Source organism: Notothenia rossii, assembly GCF_949606895.1.
Source record: "Notothenia rossii genome assembly, chromosome: 3".
NCBI classification, from domain to species: Eukaryota; Metazoa; Chordata; class Actinopteri; order Perciformes; family Nototheniidae; genus Notothenia; species Notothenia rossii.
The window spans coordinates 25,367,731-25,387,929 of record NC_136901.1 but is presented as its reverse complement, the minus strand read 5'-3'; the positions used below and the strand labels follow the sequence as shown (position 1 = coordinate 25,387,929).

At 39.7% G+C, this 20,199-nt stretch overlaps 1 protein-coding gene across 2 annotated transcripts in view; it reads right to left on the bottom strand.

The window, feature by feature from the left end:
- Positions 1–20,199, bottom strand: part of nlgn2a (neuroligin 2a) — a 207,972-nt gene that overhangs the window by 56,555 nt on the left and 131,218 nt on the right. For both annotated transcript variants that reach the window (XM_079667932.1, XM_079667931.1), the window contains one exon: positions 226–375. In XM_079667932.1, the coding sequence (XP_079524058.1) occupies positions 226–375 (150 nt within the window). The remainder of the gene's footprint in view (positions 1–225; positions 376–20,199) is intronic.

The following is a 20,199-nucleotide window of genomic DNA, read 5'->3' as shown; positions in this document are numbered from 1 at the left end:
AATCAGAGTGTTGAGACTGGAATAATCAACAAAAGAAATCCATAAGAAAGTGAGCGCTCATGATCAACGGCGGCACGGCTTGTCATTAGATTGATGAATTCTATTGATGCCATCCATCAGCGACTAATCACGAAGAGTCTGCGGAGGAGAAATCTTGCATGTGTGCGCGGATGATTGAGTGCAAAAGGGAAAATGAGAAGATGTGCGGTTTTGATTTACACTTACCGAGCACGCCCAGTCGGTAGTTCATGGTGACCACGATGACGTTGCCGTAGGCGGCCAGGACGCTGGCGTCAAACATGTTTCCGGTGCCTTCCATGTAGGAGCCTCCGTGGATAAACAGCATCACCGGCTTCTTCCTGCGGTCACGAATATCTAAACAGAGGAGAAAACAACAAGTCAATAAGTGTATTTACTCTTCTCATATTCTCTTTGATCTCATATTGTGTTAGGCTATAATATACTCAACAAACGGCGGGATGAAAATAAATGTTTATATCAGAGCAACTCCCTGCAGCTGGATGTCAGCTCTTAATAAAAAGGGAGCTCAAGGTAATTTAGATTGCAGGCACCGATTCCAGCAATAACAAGAGTGATCTCATCAAATGTTTCCTGGTGATTAAAGCAATAATGCTGGAAGAAAAGCACCGGGTGGTGTAGCATATTGCAGCTTAACCTGTCTATCAAGCCCCTGAAAGTCTTTATTGTACACTGAAGCTAGGGCTGACCAAATCACTCGAACAAGGAGACATGTGCGATGGATTTGGGGTGTTAATAAAGAACAAACATGGGTAATGAGTTGTAGCTGATCAGAAATCAGAATCAGAAACAGGTTAAATGCCAAGAACAAATACAAGGAATTTCCCTTGGCGTGTATGACGCATACATAAACACAGTTAAAGAAGATAAAATGTAAGGAAAACAACCAGAAAATGTTATAAAAAACTATTATAACATTAAGATATAGAAAATAATTTACATGAAATATAGATATACCAAAAACCTATGTACAGTATACTATGACAAAATACTCAGAATATGTGCGAAATTGTTCTGAAAAGTGGAGAGCTGTGCAGATATTAAGACTTGTGTACAAATGTGCAACAAAAAGAAATTGGTCTAAATGTGAGGGAAAACGCTACTGGCCCCAACAAGCGCAATATACAGGTACAAAATATCAGCGTCAATATGTCACGAGGAGCGTTATTGGGAAGGAAGAAGGAGAGCCTGAAGAACATTCTGTGAAACCGACAGATAACAAAAGGCCATCGGCTCCTAATGTATCTTGTCTGCTATGAATTTACATAATTTCCTCATTTTATTTTTGCACATTGGAACTCCCAAAAATGCAAATGGGAACTTACTCTGAGCTGAAGACACAGTAATATCAACTTTTTCTAGGTCAATTACCCTGTTGGGAATCTAGAACTGTTTTCTTGGATGCTATCGCTTTTGGCAAAAGGATCCTACCTTGAGGTTCAAAAATGGAAAGATAACTAAAAGGTTTTATGTGAAAGTCACTTCTATCATTAGAACACAAAGTTTAGGGTTGGTTTTATTGAGAAACTCTCTAGCATGTACTGATGATGATGACTATATCATGGACTCATTTTGGCTGATTTATGCTTCTTTTTTTTTGTTGCAGAGAATTAAGTTTCTCCTTTAGCAGAGTAAACATTGTGCCCGGTCAAAGTGAACAAAATATAGGCAGCCTATTATCTTATTAATGATGCTGAAAGACTGAAGGGGCTATATCCTTCTTTCTGATTTATTTTTGTGAGTCATTTTTACTTATTTTAAGATCGTTGTAGGTTTTATCGTGCAATTATAGACCTCCACACAGCAGACACACTTGTTGCACCCACTAAATCAATGCTTCACGATGCATAACTAAAGCGTAATTTCATTGGCTGAAATGTTTTATTCACAGGCCGGAGCGGACATTGGCCGACAACCGTGACATGCTGATATAGTCTCACAAAGTTTTATCCAAAAGTGAGTCTCAGATTGTTATTTATCTTAAAACAACATTTGATTTCACTTAGAATTGGCTTGATTGTCATCTGTTATGTCCTTGATTTAATGGTGTTATTCTGCTTATTAGATAGGGAGTGATTAGTTAAATGGAATTGCTAAATGATGACAAATCCCAGCAACATTCTTCGAAAATGCATGCAGGAAATATCAAGTGAATCTCAATGGCAGATGCTATAACATACGGCTGGTACCACTGCGCTGTGTTCATGGTCCCTGATGGGCCCTCGTTGGCCTTTGAACCAGTCCCCAGCTGACAGAGAGCAACGATACTCCTGCCTGCCAGGGGCCTCGCTGTAGCATATGGCTCACAAGTCTTAGAACCGTGGCACAGTGACAGTCCTCAGTGTGTGTGTGTGTGTGTGTGTGTGTGTGTGTGTGTGTGTGTGTGTGTGTGTGTGTGTGTGTGTGTGGCCTGGGGATATGAAATAGCAGTAGTGCAGAACAACCACATAAATAACCACTACAGCATATGTTAGAAGGGAAGAGAGATGAGAGGGTGTCTGGCTCCCTGAGTAACCTGCTCACACAAATATATATGTAATACCTGCTGAAACATGCATCACATGTTTCAGATGGTACACAAACACTGATACTCCAGTGACTCAGGGTATCTCAGTCACACACACACACACACACACACACACACACACACACACACACACACACACACACACACACACACACACACACACACACACACACACACACACACACACACACACACACACACACACACACACACACACACACACACACACACACACACACACACACACACACACACACACAGCTGAAACCAGTGCATCAGTCGGGAGGGAGAAATGTACAGGCAGCTGCAATGGAGAGTCGCTATGGCAACTGCTACTCCTCCACTTGCTTCTCTCTCGTGGAAGTCTCATCGACTGTTGCTGTGGCAACATATTGCTCTCGTTCATCTCTAACCCCATGGTGCCCTTCGCCACGTCGCTACCTGAATCTCATTTCATTAGTGGGGAATACACACACACACACACACACACACACACACACACACACACACACACACACACACACACACACACACACACACACACACACACACACACACACACACACACACACACACACACACACACACACACACACACACACACACACACACACACACACACACACACACACACACACACACACACACATCTCTGCATCAGGAGATGAAGACTGACAGCCGCTGACATCATGGGAGACAGAATGCAGATGCACTTGATGTACACACCCACGCCTGCATAAGACACAAACACACACAAGCACCATGAGGCTGTCACAGCTGACCTGTAGACTCTGTGGGCATGAATCAGTAACGGGGCGAATTGTTCTGGCACAGTGACAGGAAGGAGTGAGGCTCTCCGGCTACGAGCCTCCCTCTGTCTCTCCTCCTGTCTCAGGCCTTCTATTTCTCTCGGCCTCTGGCTTTGATGCATTTCTACTGAAAGAAAAGTCTGGAATGCCACGCATGAACGAGTGTTCCCGGCCTCAGAATTCACACAATCGATCAATTAATATTGGATGAACTGCTTTTCAAAGTAATATTTCCGCATTAAAATGTCTAACATTGACTTGATCTGTTGAACTTTGTACTTACATTACACCAAATGTCTCCAACAGTATTCTAACTCTGAGGCATAAGTTTGTTTTTAAGAGTTAAAGGTCTGTTTCATCTGGTCATTAGTTAGTGCGATGTACCCTCTTTCTTTATGCATTACCATCGTGGTTTTTCTACCAGAAGCTGCAATAAATTTACTTTTTATCCAAATCTCTACAAGAAACCATTTCGATCTTGGAAATCTTTAACTATATGTAGTTCTAATGAAGGATCTTAGCAATTAGATGTCTGGATGTTAAGTTATCAGAGAAACATGCAAACAAATGTTAAGGGCAGCCCTCTCAGAGACCTCTGCAGAATAGTCTGCTTCCGTTTAAAACCTTACGAACGATGAATAGTGAAGGAATCTTGACCGGGAGCTGACTGCGATAACATCAATGAATAGCACCATCGTTTGCTATTGTATTCTATAAGACACTATTATAATGACATCACGTGTTCGAAGCTTCCAAAAAAAATCCCTGCCACCAAGGCCGCCATCATCTATCTCCTAAAATTATGCAAATGGTATGCATCAAGGTGCTTCAAAACCTAATCACATCATCAGCTCTACTCGGAGAACCTGTGGTATTTGTATAATAATGCCATCATATGCTTTCTATTAGTCATTTTGTTTAGCATGTCTACAGACAAACAGAACAGGTGCTGAAGGACAACATTGTATACCATGTACTGTACCAAGGAGACAGTTGGGGACAGCTACCAGAATATACATGCAGAGCCTCAACAAATCCTAGACATACGATGCTAGATTATCGGCAGATGGTCAATATTTCCACATACAAACGAGATGAGGCTGGGGAACGAGAGGCGTACTCATAGTGACATGACATGGCAAGCTCTGATTTGTGCTGAAGTGTTAACTATGTCTAAAGGAAGAGCAGAAGTTCAGCAATAGGTCAACGTCACCAAAAGATATCACTCTTACTTTGCTTTTCGGAATGAGGACTGGCGATACGTCGGAAATCACATGTCACAAGTTTAACCCTAACTCTAATACCTTGATATCGATATTGCAACGATTTGGTAAGCTTGACCGCTGACGCTTTTAGAAAATATAAACATAATGAACATTTAATTTGGTATGTATTTAATGACTTAGTAACCAAATAATAGAACAGGTAGAACAGTCAAACTCAGAAAATAGCATCGCTTTATTCTAAAGCCGACTTCAGAACCAGGAAAATACGAGACGTATTAGGATATCTGAAATCTAAGACGATATCTACTCTATCATGATATCCATACATCGCCAGCTTCAATTGGAAAAAACGCCATAATAAAGAACAAATAAAGATGTGAATTCCTACAGACAAGGAATAATGACAGGCAGTGTCACTTCCTCTATACCAGCACCGCAAGAACGACAGAAGGGAACCATAATTAACTGGAAACCAACATTGAAAAGGTGATCAAAATAAGAAAAAAAAGACAATGCCACTGAAAAAAAAAAATCAACTAACAACAAGAAAGACAAAGCAAGATGGCAGAGAGCAGCTGAGGGCTGGTACCCAGAGGAGCTTAGCACGGCTGCTGATCCTCTCAAGCAGAACGGAGACAATGAGACGATTAGGCTTGAACTTGTATTGGAGTGTTCCAGTTTAGCTCACCGCCCACCGTCGCACTCGGAGACGCCACCCCCCACGGGCCCCTGATGAGACGCGGCCCTTAGCTTCCACCACTTTATCAAGCGACTGATTAGTCACGACGATAGAGCGCGGTCCGCTGCGCCCATACGTCACTGTCTGCTGTTGGTTTTATGGGAAATGATGATGGCTGTCAGTAAATACTCAGAGCCAGCAGAAGAGGAGAGGAATGATTGATATGCTCTTAAGAGGCCGGCTGAACCTCACGGTGTAACAGGATAGATAATAGATGAAAAGCCTTAGATTGTAAAGTCTTTGTTAATATTTTCTGGTAGATTTTTCTTGTTGTTGTTGTTGTATAATTTCAGGGTAATATGGATGTAAAAAGAGGACTGGATACAGCTTTGAAGGTGGGACACATTGATCCCAATAAAAGTTTCTCAGTGGGGAATGAAGCCAAAATGGCATGACATTATGAGGCTCTATGTTCCCTGGTTCTTCGACCATTGGGCTAATCGAGGATGCTCACTTGGGTTCTGATGGATGTTGTTGGGGAACTGAATCCAGCTATGGAGGCGGCACCTTGTTCCTACCTACCAAAGTTGCTTAGTGGCACATTAAGCCATAGAGGGCCTTACTTTAAAAGTAAATTCAGATTGAACATAGTAAACATTTCTAAATGATAGTGTCCGTCCAAAGAAAAACCATTACTTATTGTGAAAACCACCCTTGAATGATGGGATAGTAGACTAAATATAACATAATAAGTACCCTGTACCAAGATTGATGCAAAAATAAGTGACATTTGACCTTTTTAGAGAGATTTAGAAAACAGAAACCCACTTCTGGGGTCATTTGGGTGCATTTTCCATATCTTTGGCCCCCCTCGTCGATTTTTTTATTTATTGATACCTTTTTAACCGTTAGAGCCAATAGAATCGAGGGGAAGTTCCTAAAAACCATCTAAACGTTACACATTGGTGAATGAGTGATGCGTAGCCAGAATGCCCCGGAACCGGAAGCTGTCATACACTCTGGTAGCTATCGTAGCAGCTAATATGAAATCTCCGTTATTGACATAAAAATGGAATGATGGATTATCAGTAATAAGTGACACAGACACATTGGATTAACCTATGGATTAACCTTCAGCAGCGGTTTTCTCGTTGTATTGCCATTGAACACAACTTTTGATCAGCAAACAACAAAGGTATGACGTTTTTAGTCGTTTTGGCTCCGTAAAGCAATTAATTTTATTGTTGTTTGTTGTCGTTTCACCACGAGTTCTCATCGCTCAGTGATGACTTATATGTCTGGAATCTGTAGAATCTCAGCTTGCTAATCAATATCTTGTTTGTGCAGATCCGATAAGTAATAAGGGTATTTTACCTTGAATTCTGTGTTAAGTGCCTTAGCATTTCTTCGCTCAGGGCTAATTCAGAGCCTTTGTTATTACCCTTTTGTTTCGTTTAGCTAAAAATGGTTAATATTGTCTGATAGCTGAGCTTCTTCCCGTTAAGTGGGTATGACACATTCATAGTTTGTGAAATATTAACAAGCCCTCAGATGCTGTTTCTTGCAAGACGTTGCGTTTTTGCAATTTGCATTATCATTTAAATAAAGGCTATTCAAGTGCTCGTACTGGGTAGTTTATTTACCTAAGAAAAAGTTAAAGGCTGATGCATCAGCTCACTTCCTAGGAACTTCAGCCCACATACTTTCCTGTTCCTCACTGTAGAGGGGAAAAGCATTTGACTTAACAAAGGAGAGAGCGTGGGAGCCTGCCGAGATATCATCTTCCCATACGTTAAACTGAGAGATGGAACCCTCTCCTTACACTGAGCCGTAATTAAAGAAGATATTGAATCCCATCGTGCTGAAACGACAAATCAACGCAGAACTTCATACCTCCTCAAAATGTGCATTTTCATTTCTCCCACATGCGCTCTACTTGAGTATATTTTCCTACCTTTCCTTTGTCATTTCCATTATTATGGATATGCCATGGAGTGTGTGCACAAGCACGTGTGGGGGTGAGGTGTAGATAAATATTGACCTTTAACGTTGGAGGTTCAACGCTGTAATAATAGGGAACTTGCTCATGGCAAATGATGAACTGTCATCTGTGTGCAAATACACAGAAGCTCTTTGTACAAGTGGTCCAATTAACAGAAAGGTTACAGCGCTGGTAATATTGTAACAGTGTAATGGAAGGACTACTTCTCTGCATATTTCTGTATTTCTGAGACCTGTAATTTGTCTCATGATGGGTTTGAATTATTACTGCTTACCTTCTTTGAGAAAGTGTAGATTTATATATATAATTTAAAGTCTGGAATGAGGTTTTATTCTCAATATGTATCTTATTTATTTAAATACTAATGAAATGTGTATTATTCTGGTGACCAAAACCATCTACAAGCATCTATTTAAAGGTGATCTGCTGCATATTTTGTAAAACAAAGTTTCAAAACTTTAATTTGTACATAAACACGTTGTTTTACATTCATGATGATCTCCAGCTCTTATTTTCATTAAAGTGCGAAAAACATAACGGCAAAACTGTATTTTTAACTTTACATTTAGATTATCTGTATAATATTCATGGGTGTATCGGAATGCCAGTTTGAAAGTGACTGATTTTAACAAAAATAAATCAGTGGGTAACAAAGATATTCTATTGACGAGCGCATTTGCTTCTTAACATTGAGTTAGGCATAAACTGAGGTTCATTCAGGGAACAAAAAAAAAGACACACACTGTGCCATCGTCTGTATGTGGCTGTCCGTCTCTCATGAGTGTGTGTCTGTGTGTGCGTGTGTGTGTGTGTGTGGGTCAATAGTACGTCATGGCAGGCGGACAGGGTGATGAATGGGATGTGATGAGATGCACAGCAGCAAAGCAGCCTATAGGCCACCGAGCCGGGCTAAAGCTGAATCATTAGAGCACAATGGATCAAGGCAAAGGCCATACTGATTGCATCGGGGACACGCGTGTGTGTGTGTGTGTGTGTGTGTGTGTGTGTGTGTGTGTGTGTGTGTGTGTGTGTGTGTGTGTGTGTGTGTGTCCATGCTCTAGCATTTTTATAATGGGTTTTTGATACAGGGAATGAGCTCCTTAAGTAAAATAAAAAGAAGACATATCACAATATCGCTGTTTTTGCATGATTTAACTATTTAACATTGACTGATAAGTGTGTATGTCCTGTTATAACCTCGATACAGAGTGAAAATCAACTAACAAAGATGGGAAACCTATTGATGTATTTTTTTGGAAAACTTTTATGTTTGTAGAATAGAAAATTGTCTCAATTGCAGGTAATGCTTTCTTCCCTGATGGTGCATTCAAGTTCTCATAGCAACCTTTTACACTCAAAGGTGGGGGTCAGCTGCTAGATAGTAATGCATTTTCAAAATGTGCGTTCAGAAAGTCCAAAGCCGAACAAACAAGCAAACAAAACTGAAGTATTGAGAGTTTCTGCATCCTAAGCTTTCTCCTAAGTGTCTGTCCCTGTGTGAGCCACTTACACCCTGATTGAAGTATGCATAATCATATAAAGATAATTAACAATTATATTGCCTTGTAAAAGATTCATAAATTCTTAAGCTCTTTTTGCATCACATTTGCATTTTGTAACACAATTAAAACCTGTTTTGACAGATTATTTGACACATACGACACAATATACTTTAATGTCCCCGTAAGGACATTTGTTATGGACTGTGTCCTGCAGTTCCAGATACATGAACGTAAACAAGCATAGTTAACATTAAAAGACATTAACATACTATCACTCATACATCGATCTCACATACACAATACCAAGACGCACCTACTGACACTGGCGACCTATTGCACAACCCTCATGGCCAACATTTACATGTATATTACATGACGTGATGTGAGTGTTGAGAAGTGTAATGTACATAGGCAGGAGTGAGTGCTTATAGCGGTTCAGCCTGCTCTTGGGAACCCCGAATCTTGTACCAGAAGGTAGGAGCTGGAATTCTGGGTGGAGAATGTGGGATGGATCAGATAATCAATGATCAATGTGCCTGTCTAATAAGGGACAGCTCATATATGTTTTAGAGAGATGGATGTTTTTTAACCCCCTAATTTCATAGCAGTCTGTACCAGGCGAGCGATCTGTGGCAGTGATACCATATCTTATGGTGCTCTCCAGCACTGCGTGGTAAAACAATAACATGAACTTCTGCTCCTTAGGCCCTGAGTCTATGCATAAAATACATCAGCTTGTACTTTCCATTCTCAGCATGCAACATATGGTATGTGCTCGTCTGAGGGTTTATGGGATGATCATGTTAAGTGGAATAGATACACTGACAAGACAAATAGTGTGAAATGTGTGTCTGTATTAAATGTTTTTATTTTATTTTAAAGCTTCTATTGAATTATTATTATTTAATTACATGACTATGTTTTGGTTTATACAATCAACTTTCCTTATATAAATAAATAAAGATATATAATATAAATAATAATATTTAAAATATATTTAAGAAACATGTTTGAAATGATCTCTTTTCAATTATTTTATATTTTCGAAATATTGGCGTATTGGTAATGTTTGGATCACAGACATAATCCTATGCAGACATCAATGGCAATTATAGAAATAGTGAAAAAACAAACATAATACAAATAAATCCTAATGTTTAACCGCAACTACATATCAGCATAAAACACAAGAAAAAAAGGGTGCAGAATATGAATAATAAATGAAGCTTCACACTGAGAGAAAATGTATCTGATCCGTCACATAATTAGAAAATATTCCAAGTCTATTTTTTTAGGACAAGGAACACTCACAAATCCTAGAAGCTCCATCCCCTCCACACTGGTCGGTGCACGACTGAGAAAACACACACGTACGTACACAGTCAGCAAACAGCACTGCTGCTGCCTCTGTTCTCACTGTCTGCCTGAGCTTACAGCACGGGGCTGTGGGGAGCAGCGTGGAGTTGAGATGATCCTCACTGCTGTACTATTTGTTCTCCGTCTACACCTACTGCACCGCCTGCAGCAGCCAGTAAAGACCCATCTCACAGCTCAATATGCTTCAGAATATCAGAGCAGCAAACCCATCCAGCTGAGAAAAAGGAAACAACTGCTGCTCAAAAGGAATCAGAAGTATCTACACTTTCTTTCTAGGGCTGTATAACAATTGTCACGGCTTTAATACACATACATACTGTCAACAACACAAAGAAAGAAACAAAAAAGCAATCTTTCAAGCAATTAGCTGTAGCCCAGGGGTGTCCAAACTAGAGCTGCCAACACTCACAAGCATAATGTACCTACATTTGATTAATGTTGCTAACTTATAACTGAACTTATGAGGCAATATACCTCTAGTGAGTGGCCCAGCCCTTTGCATATGTTTCTGTAGGTGGCCCTCGGTGAAAAACGTTTGGACACCCATGCTGTAGCCGAATAGTTATTATGGAGCATCCGCACCCTTTGTGTTTTTCCTTTCCTCTAATCAGGCAGCAATTCTTCCTGCTTTGGAAGATTAAGTGTGGGCGAGGTAAAAAAAAAGCAGAGCGAGGGAGAGTAAACAAAAAAACAACAATTTTGGACCACTGGGAATAAGAATAGCCGCTACAGCCTTACTTCCAAGATTATGCTCTTATTAGACTCTAAAATCTCCAAAAACATTGTCTTTCTCGCTGTCCATCTTTCACTTTTGCCACCTACAAGTCCTGCGGCGTCTTCCTATCTCACTTCCTGTTGCTCACATTCTTTATCGTTCACTCTTCATGGCCTCCACTTGTTGTTTTCAGATTTTCTCTGCTCTTCTTTTCATCTCTGGCTAATCTAAAACACTGGCTCGCCTGTTGCCGTGAGTCTATTAGCAACCATCTTTGTTCCTCCCTCCATTTGTCTTCCTCTATCTCGCTGTCATAGGGTTTTTTGTAGAACTTCCACTGTTGCATTATATCTCTTCTTCCTCCCCCCCCCATCTCCTCTCTTCTCTCCCATCTGTGTTATAAATAGAGGTTGGATTAGGCTGACTTTTTGTTTTTCTCACTATTAGGGAGTGGATCAATTCTACAAATTGAGTGGGTGGGGAAGGGAACACACACACACACACACACACACACACACACACACACACACACACACACACACACACACACACACACACACACACACACACACACACACACACACACACACACACACACACACACACACACACACACACACACACACACACACACACACACACACACACACACACACACACACACACACACACACGGCCCCTCTGTTGTCCAAAATATCACAGTGACAAAGACGACACAAACACAGGCATTGTCCTTGTTTTCCCACTGCTGCCTCTCTCTATTTCCCTCATAACAGTCTTCTTCTATTCCATTGTGGACGTCTCTTTCTTTCAGCCGTAAGCCTTTTGAACTCCAGTTGACCCCCTTTCCTCTTCCTTCCTTCTTTCCTCCCTCCTTTCTCTCCAGTCTTTATGAATTTTTTTCTAATAAAAAAACAAAATATCTGTGTGCCAGCGTCTGACTGCAGGAGTCTTAACAATTACAGAGTCTTGTTTGAAGATGCATATGTTATATATATATATATAACATATTTCACCACACAATTGCTGTAATGCCTCCATTGGACTTCTTTGTTTACTTCTAGTACATAGTGACATCGCTATGTAACACTCAAGTTTCTATTGGCTATTGCTAAAACACATTGTATTGGCTAAGGGGCGGGACATCTCTAAGCAGTCGATCACAACAGAGCCGGCCAGCTAACCAATCAGAGCAGACTGGGCTCTGGTTGCCATTTTACATCTCTTTTGTTACGTGTGTGATCAAAGTAGCGTCTAATTGCATTAAAAACAATATATAAATATTCCTTATTTTTCCTCACTACACCAATCATCTGTACACGCTCTTAGAAGATCACCAAACAAGAGAGACCATCACTCTACTGTTGTGCAATAACACTTATTATGTGCCACATACACTTTTTATATCTTATTTGTTTTATAACTGTCTGCTGCTTTACCAGTTTTTATATATTCACTTCCTTTCTTTATGATGTGGCAATTTCTTATTCATTTATTTGATTTGATTGTAATAATGTTTGCTTCCTCTTTATTCAATATGTTCATCTACTATCTTTACCTTTCCCTTTGTATCCGGATTTCTGATTCGGATTTTTTGCTTAAACCTCACCTTACCTCTAATTCCTGATGGACTATTCTTACTTATTGATGCTAAAAACAATCTATTTCTTCAAAACTCTTGTTTACCCAGCTTTTGTTTTGGGTCCTTTTCCCCCGTCACAAGGGTATCAAATACTCTAGTGAGGATACTAACCAACACACTCTCACTCCCTAAACGTCCAGGAGCGACGCTTGGTCAGGGTCCCGTGGCGTGCAGTTGGGACGCGCCGAGGCTCCTTCAGCTTCATAAACGGACGCAAAGAGCTTTCAACTGATTGCAATGTATTCCCATTGGTGGCGGTATTTGACGCTCAGGGAAGCGCCGCATCAGTTTATGTCGGCAGCTCTTAAAGGCAATGTGAGCGTCCATTCCCATTGGATAACGGAAAATTGTATACCCGGATGTAAGTATTCTCCTTACTGTCGATTGATTTGACAGTGATATCTCCACTACTCATCAACTCAAAAACACCAGATTATCCTTGTTAATTAAACGACATTGATAGGTTTAAATTGTGTAAAATGCTTTTGTGTTTTTCCCCTTCAATTCTGAGAAACAACTTGTTTTCTTTGAAATGTGGAGCGCCAAAGAGACTACACTACCCACAATCCCCAGCTATTGTTGTGACGACGCCTGTCCGCTTTGCGACAAACCCCGTGATTAATCTTCAAGCACTGGGATTGGATGTTGGAGTGGCAGTGCGCCAAGGTTACGCCGAGCGTCAAGCTCTTTGAAATGGAACGAAACCACGGCAGACTATTCAAAACTGGACTCGAACGCCCCCCGAGAACTACACATGCTGGCTATTGTGTTTCGCAACATGTTCTTTATAGCACGTCTCTACTGGGAATTGTAGTTTTAAAAGACGTTTTCGTTTTTCCCAAAATTAGAAGTTGACAGTATCAAACTGTGAACAGCCCTGGACGTTTAGGCGATAGGAAACAAATTGGTGTGTACACATTTAAAACATGTAATTACTAAATGGGTGAAAATCGCTTGTGTCCATAATGCGCAGCATTAATATATACCCACATGACAGCTCATTGTTACTTTGTAATTCTACTCCACTACAATTCAGAGGTTAACCTGATATTTTTACTCCACTACATTTATTTTAGTTACTTTGCAGATTCTGATTAATGATGTGAAATATAAACAACCCTTAAAGCAGACTTTAGTTACACCTGAGTCAAATTCAGGGAAGGTGATTGTCAAGTTCCAACAATCAGGAGAGATATTTGATAGTTGTTGCTTGAGAAGACTAAAAATGTATCTGCAGATCTCTATAAAGTATATTCATTAATCGTTATTCTCAACTAATAGTTAATTAAAAACTGTATATAATTGCTATTTTGCACATCCCTTTCAAGATTTTCAAAGGTTTATTGACATATCATATACACAACTACGGTGTAGTTATGCAATGAAAGAAAAACTTGGGTCACAGGTTCCTCAACAGTGCATTACAAGACATCTATCAATATGTGTGTATACCTCCACCATTAAACTGTCACATTCTGCACATTTCTTATTCCATCTACATAAATAAGAGTATAATTAATGTGTATAATATCAGTTAAAATAAGTGCTTCAACATAGTTAACATTGCAGGAAAGCAATATATTAGACGTTAAGTACTTTGTCAGGCTTAATATTTATCTGTAGATAGATATCCCCAAAGCTTTTTTCTTATTTGAAAGAAGACCTTAACCTAAAGTATTCTTTAGCGTGTTAATACAGGTTAATTAGTTTGTCTGTTTTGCACCTCCTCATATTAATATCTTTGTACATCCAGCACTAAACTGTTTTATTGTAGAGAACAATTACAGTATCTTCTTGATTTTTTATATTCTATATTTCTATCATTGACCTTCTACTTCCCCCTATGAAAGTATGTACTCTTAATATTTATTTCAACAAAAATAACATTATTCAACAAAAATAATTCAATAACGTGCTTTAACCACTAGGCGGTGCACACAGCATACTAATAATAACACTACAATAATAATAATAATAACATAGGACACTTATGTATGTATAACATCTGAAGATATTTAGTTTTATTTATGTTTTTACATCATTTTACAGGATATTGCTATACTATTTCTCATGTTTTACTTCTACTCATTAATATCTGATTTGTAAAACATCACAGACAAAAAGGTATATCCGTCATGTAATGGTAAGCTATTGAAATTGTGATTCCACAGATGTGTCTCCCATCACCCAAATCCCCTGACTATTCTCTCAACTCAGTATTTACATTCTTATATTCAAAGAAAATCAGTAATATCTTTAAAAACGTGCATTGCGGCTAAAACATCCAATCAGCGAACTGAGGATCTTTCCTACGTCTGTTTCCGGTATTGTTCCCGTAATGAGAGTTCACATTTATTAGACCCTCCAGAAAAACGCGATTCTGCGATCGCAGATTTTTAAAAGGCCGCATATTTATCAAAAGGCCGCATAATCCCCGCATTTTTCCACACAAAGTTGAGGGGGAAAAAAGTGAACTCGTCTTGACGTGAAGTCATCAGCCCGCGCATCACAGAATGTAAACAACACTGTATAGAATGAACGTGTGGAGCTCACACGATAGAGAAAACACCAAGATGAAAAAATCTAATCCATCTCATTTACCGACGAACATTTCTACTAAAGACCGGGCAAAAAGTGGGGGGAAACTATTCTGCACCCCGTGCAACTGTGTGTTGGAGCATAAGAGAAAAACGACGGTGACGACCCACTTTGATTCATTCAAACATTTGAAAATGCTGTCTCTTGCTGCGGACAAGAAAGCCAAACAACGCACGTTCACCGAGGCATCAACCTCCAAAACCCTTTCGAGGGCTACAAGAAACGAAGTGAGTAGCCTACAAGATTGAAGCTGGTCAGATAACGAACGAGTAAATGAAAACAGAATGAGGCGGAGAAGTGTGTGTGTGTGTGTGTGTGTGTCTGTGGGGGGGGGGGGGGTGTGTGAGAGATTAAAATAGCCCAATTGCTTTTACAATAAATAAACATTGAATTTGTTTAATTGAATAGTAAAGGGGTTTAACGTTAGTGGCAGGTCGTGTTTGAGAGAAAATAAATAAGACAGCCCAATATTTAAAAAAATTGTTATTCTTTTTCCCCGCATATTTAGCATATTTCGCAACATTCCGCATATTTCGCAACTTCCCGCAATTTCACCGCATAACATCACATAAAAACCCCGCATGTTTAATCGCATAATCAAGGATTTTAGCCCGCATAATCAAGGAATTTAGCCCGCATAATTAAGGATTTTTGCCCGCGTTTTTCTGGAGGGTCTAATTTATGCGACATTGAAGGGTGGAATTGACTACACATCTTCAGAAACATAATTTGCTTCAGATATAACTCATAGCAAATTAATTATACAAATATAAGTAATAAAAAGATAAAACACTGGCATGTAATTTACGTTAGAATAAATAGAATGGTTTTGAATAATAGATTCAAGTAAAATCTACGTCACTTTACAGCCCCGCCCACTTTTGGGGAAACCAACGCTGTCATTTGAACGGCGATCAAGCCTAAAGCCACAGAGATCTTCTGTTACTGTCCTTTCTTCTTAGAGGAAGTAAAGAACCTCGATCCAGAGGTTTTAGCCAACTATAGACCTATTTCTAATCTTCCGTTCCTCTCAACATTTCTTGAGAAAGCAGTCGCAAAACAGCTGTGTGATTACTTAAAAAACTATGATTTATTTGAAGATTTTCAGTCTGGCTTTAGAACACATCATAGCACAGAGACAGCTCTGGTTAAAGTCACAAATGACATTCTAATAGCCTCAGACAAGGGACTTGTCTCTATTCTTGTCTTGCTCGATCTTAGTGCTGCATTTGATACTATCGACCATGATATCCTATTGCAAAGAATAGAGCACTTAGTTGGCATACAGGGAACTGCTTTAGGCTGGTTTAGGTCCTATCTATCTGAACGCTCTCAGTTTGTACGTGTCAACGATGAATCTTCCATGCAAACCAAAGTTAGCCATGGAGTGCCACAGGGCTCAGTGCTTGGACCTATTTTGTTCACACTATACAGGACTGTCTCAGAAAATTAGAATATTGTGATAAAGTTCTTTATTTTCTGTAATGCAATTAAAAAAACAAAAATGTCATACATTCTGGATTCATTACAAATCAACTGAAATATTGCAAGCCTTTTATTATTTTAATATTGCTGATTATGGCATACAGCTTAAGAAAACTCAAATATCCTATCTCTAAATATTAGAATATCATGAAAAAGTATACTAGTAGGGTGTTCAACGAATCACTTGAATCGTCTAATTAACTCGAAACACCTGCAAGGGTTTCCTGAGCCTTGAAAAACACTCAGCTTGGTTCAGTAAACTAAATCACAAGTATGGGGAAGACTGCTGATCTGACTGCTGTCCAGAGGACCGTCATTGACACCCTCCATCAGGAGGGTAAGACACAAAAAGAAATTTCTCAAAGAGCAAGCTGTTCACAGAGTGCAGTTTCAAAGCACATCCACAAAAAGTCTGTTGGAAGGGGGAAATGTGGCAGGAAACGCTGCACAACCAAGAGAGATGACCGCAGCCTTAACAGCATTGTGAAGAAGAGTCGCTTCCAGAATTTGGGGGAGCTTCAAAGACAGTGGACTGAAGCTGGAGTCCAGGTATCAAAAGTCACTGTTCACAGACGTGTCCGGGAAATGGGCTACAATAGCCGTATTCCCATGGTCAAGCCACTTCTGAACTCAAGACAATGGAAGAGGCGTCTGACTTGGGCTAAGGAAAATAAGCACTGGACAGTTGCACAGTGGTCCAAAGTCCTCTTTTCAGACGAAAGCAAGTTTTGTATTTCATTTGGAAGTCAAGGCGCCAGAGTCTGGAGAAAGGCTGGAGAGGAGCAAAATCCAAGTTGCTTGAAATCCAGTGTGAAGTTCCCACAGTCAGCGATGGTTTGGGGAGCCATGTCAGCTGCTGGTGTTGGTCCACTGTGTTTCATCAAGCCCAGAGTAAATGCAGCTATGTACCAAGAGATTTTAGAGCACTACATGCTTCCGTCTGCTGAAAAGCTCTATGGAGATGAGGAATTCATTTTCCAGCATGATCTGGCACCTGCCCACAGTGCCAAAACCACCAGTAACTGGTGTACTGACCATGGCATTACTGTCCTCGATTGGCCTGCAAATTCCCCTGACCTGAACCCCATAGAGAATATGTGGGGTATTGTGAAGAAGAAGCTGAAAGACACTAGACCCAACAATGCTAATGAGCTAAAGGCCGCTATTGAAGCATCCTGGGCATCCATAACACCTCAGCAATGCCACAGGCTGATTGCCTCCATGCCACGCCGCATTGATGCAGTAATCCGTGCAAAAGGATTCCCAACCAAGTACTGAGTGCATTAATGGACATTTTCAAATGTTTGATTGTGTTTTGCTGTTATAAATCTTTTTTTTTTACTTGGTCTGAGGAACTATTCTAATTTTTTGAGATAGGATTTTTGAGTTTTCTTAAGCTGTATGCCATAATCAGCAATATTAAAATAATAAAAGGCTTGCAATATTTCAGTTGATTTGTAATGAATCCAGAATGTATGACATTTTTGTTTTTTTAATTGCATTACAGAAAATAAAGAACTTTATCACAATATTCTAATTTTCTGAGACAGTCCTGTATATGCTTCCGTTAGGCAATATTATAAGGAATCATTCTGTAAACTTTCATTGTTATGCAGATGATACTCAACTATATTTATCAATCAAGCCTGATGAAATTAATCATCTAAATAAAATTCAAGACTGCCTCAAGGACTTAAAAACGTGGATGACCTTACATTTTTTGATGTTAAACACGACCAAAACTGAAGTTATTGTACTTGGCCCGAAGAATCTACGAAACAAATTATCTAAAGATATACTAACTATGGATGGCATTAATTTGGCCTCCAGTGAGACTGTAAGGAATCTTGGTTTTATATTTGATCAGGATTTATCCTTTAACACCCACATAAAATCAATTTCAAGGACCGCCTACTTCCATCTACGTAACATTGCAAAAATCAGGCATATCTTGCCTCAAAACGATGCAGAGAAACTAGTCCATGCATTTGTTACTTCAAGGCTGGATTATTGTAACTCTTTATTATGAGGGTGTACCAAGAAGTCAGTCAAGTCGCTTCAGTTGATTCAAAATGCTGCAGCTCGTGTACTAACCAGAGTTAGGAAAAGGGACCACATTACTCCTGTTCTGGCTGCCTTACACTGGCTCCCTATAGAACACAGGATAGAATTTAAAATTCTTCTTCTCTCCTACAAAGCCCTTAATGGGCAGGCACCATCTTACCTTAAAGAACTCATTATACCCTATTGTCCTACTAGGGCATTGCGTTCCAAGAATGCAGGGTTGTTGGTTGTTCCTAGCGTCTCTAAAAGTACAATGGGAGCCAGAGCCTTTTCTTATCAAGCTCCACTTTTGTGGAATCAGCTTCCAGTTTGTGTTCGGGCGGCAGACACCCTATCCGTTTTTAAGAGTGTGCTTAAGACCTTCCTTTTTGATAAAGCTTATAGTTAGGGCTGATTAGATTCAGCCCCTAGTTTTGCTGATATAGGCTTAGTTTGTCGGGGGACATCTTACTTCTTCCTTCTCTCTGTCTATACCTGTGTACTCTCATGTTCCGATTAACCCAGCTTCTCCAAATTTCTTTCTTTTTGGTGTCTATATACGCCGGGATCCGGAGTCATGGATGATCCTGCGGTCCTGTGTCATGGATCGCGAGTCCTGGATCTTGAGTCGTGGCTGTGGTCCTGGATCATAAGTCCTGGATGGATATCCTCGTGGATTCATCTTCCTATTATACACACATGCATTTCCAAACATTTGGACTACCTATTTTGCAAATGTATTATCTTTTCAATTTACACACGGCATCTATTGCACGTCTGTCCGTCCTGGGAGAGGGATCCCTCCTCTGTTGCTCTCCCTGAGGTTTCTCCCATTTTTCCCTTTAAACTGTGGGTTTTCTCTGGAAGTTTTTCCTTGTACGATGTGAGGGTTTAAGGACAGAGGGTGTCGTATTGTCATACTGATATTCTGTACAAACTGTGAAGTCCACTGAGACAAATGTAACATTTGTGATATTGGGCTATATAAATAAACATTGATTGATTGAAAGAAACACGTAACTCTGGATTTGTTTTAATGTTTGAGGTGCAATAAACGACACAGCAGCTTGTTGGCATGTTAAAACTATTATTTTCTGCCTCGCTCATGAGAGTAACAGCTGGCAAAATTACAGCCTCGCCAACAGATTTGAATGAAACCATATATCGAGCCCGATTCTCGATTTCAAATGTGTGCTATAAAATGATATTTCTAAATGACTATTATCATTATTATAAGCAAGACAATAAATGGCAAAGATATGTAGAAAATAAATGTATTTAAGATACGTTCATAACTAACGTAACGTGGGAGAAGTTATGTTTCTAGAAGATATTTAGAAAATAAACTTATTTGAGATACGTTCATAACAAACGTAACGTTGGAGAAAATACGTTTCTAGCTAAACGTAATTGAGAATGCAGTTTAGTTCTGTGGGAACGTCATTTTTAGGAGACAGGGTTGGACTTTTTTTGTATCAATTTATGTTTCATCCAATCACAGAGCTTGTTGACTTATCACAAGCTTTGTCAAAGCGGACAGGCGTCGTCACAACAA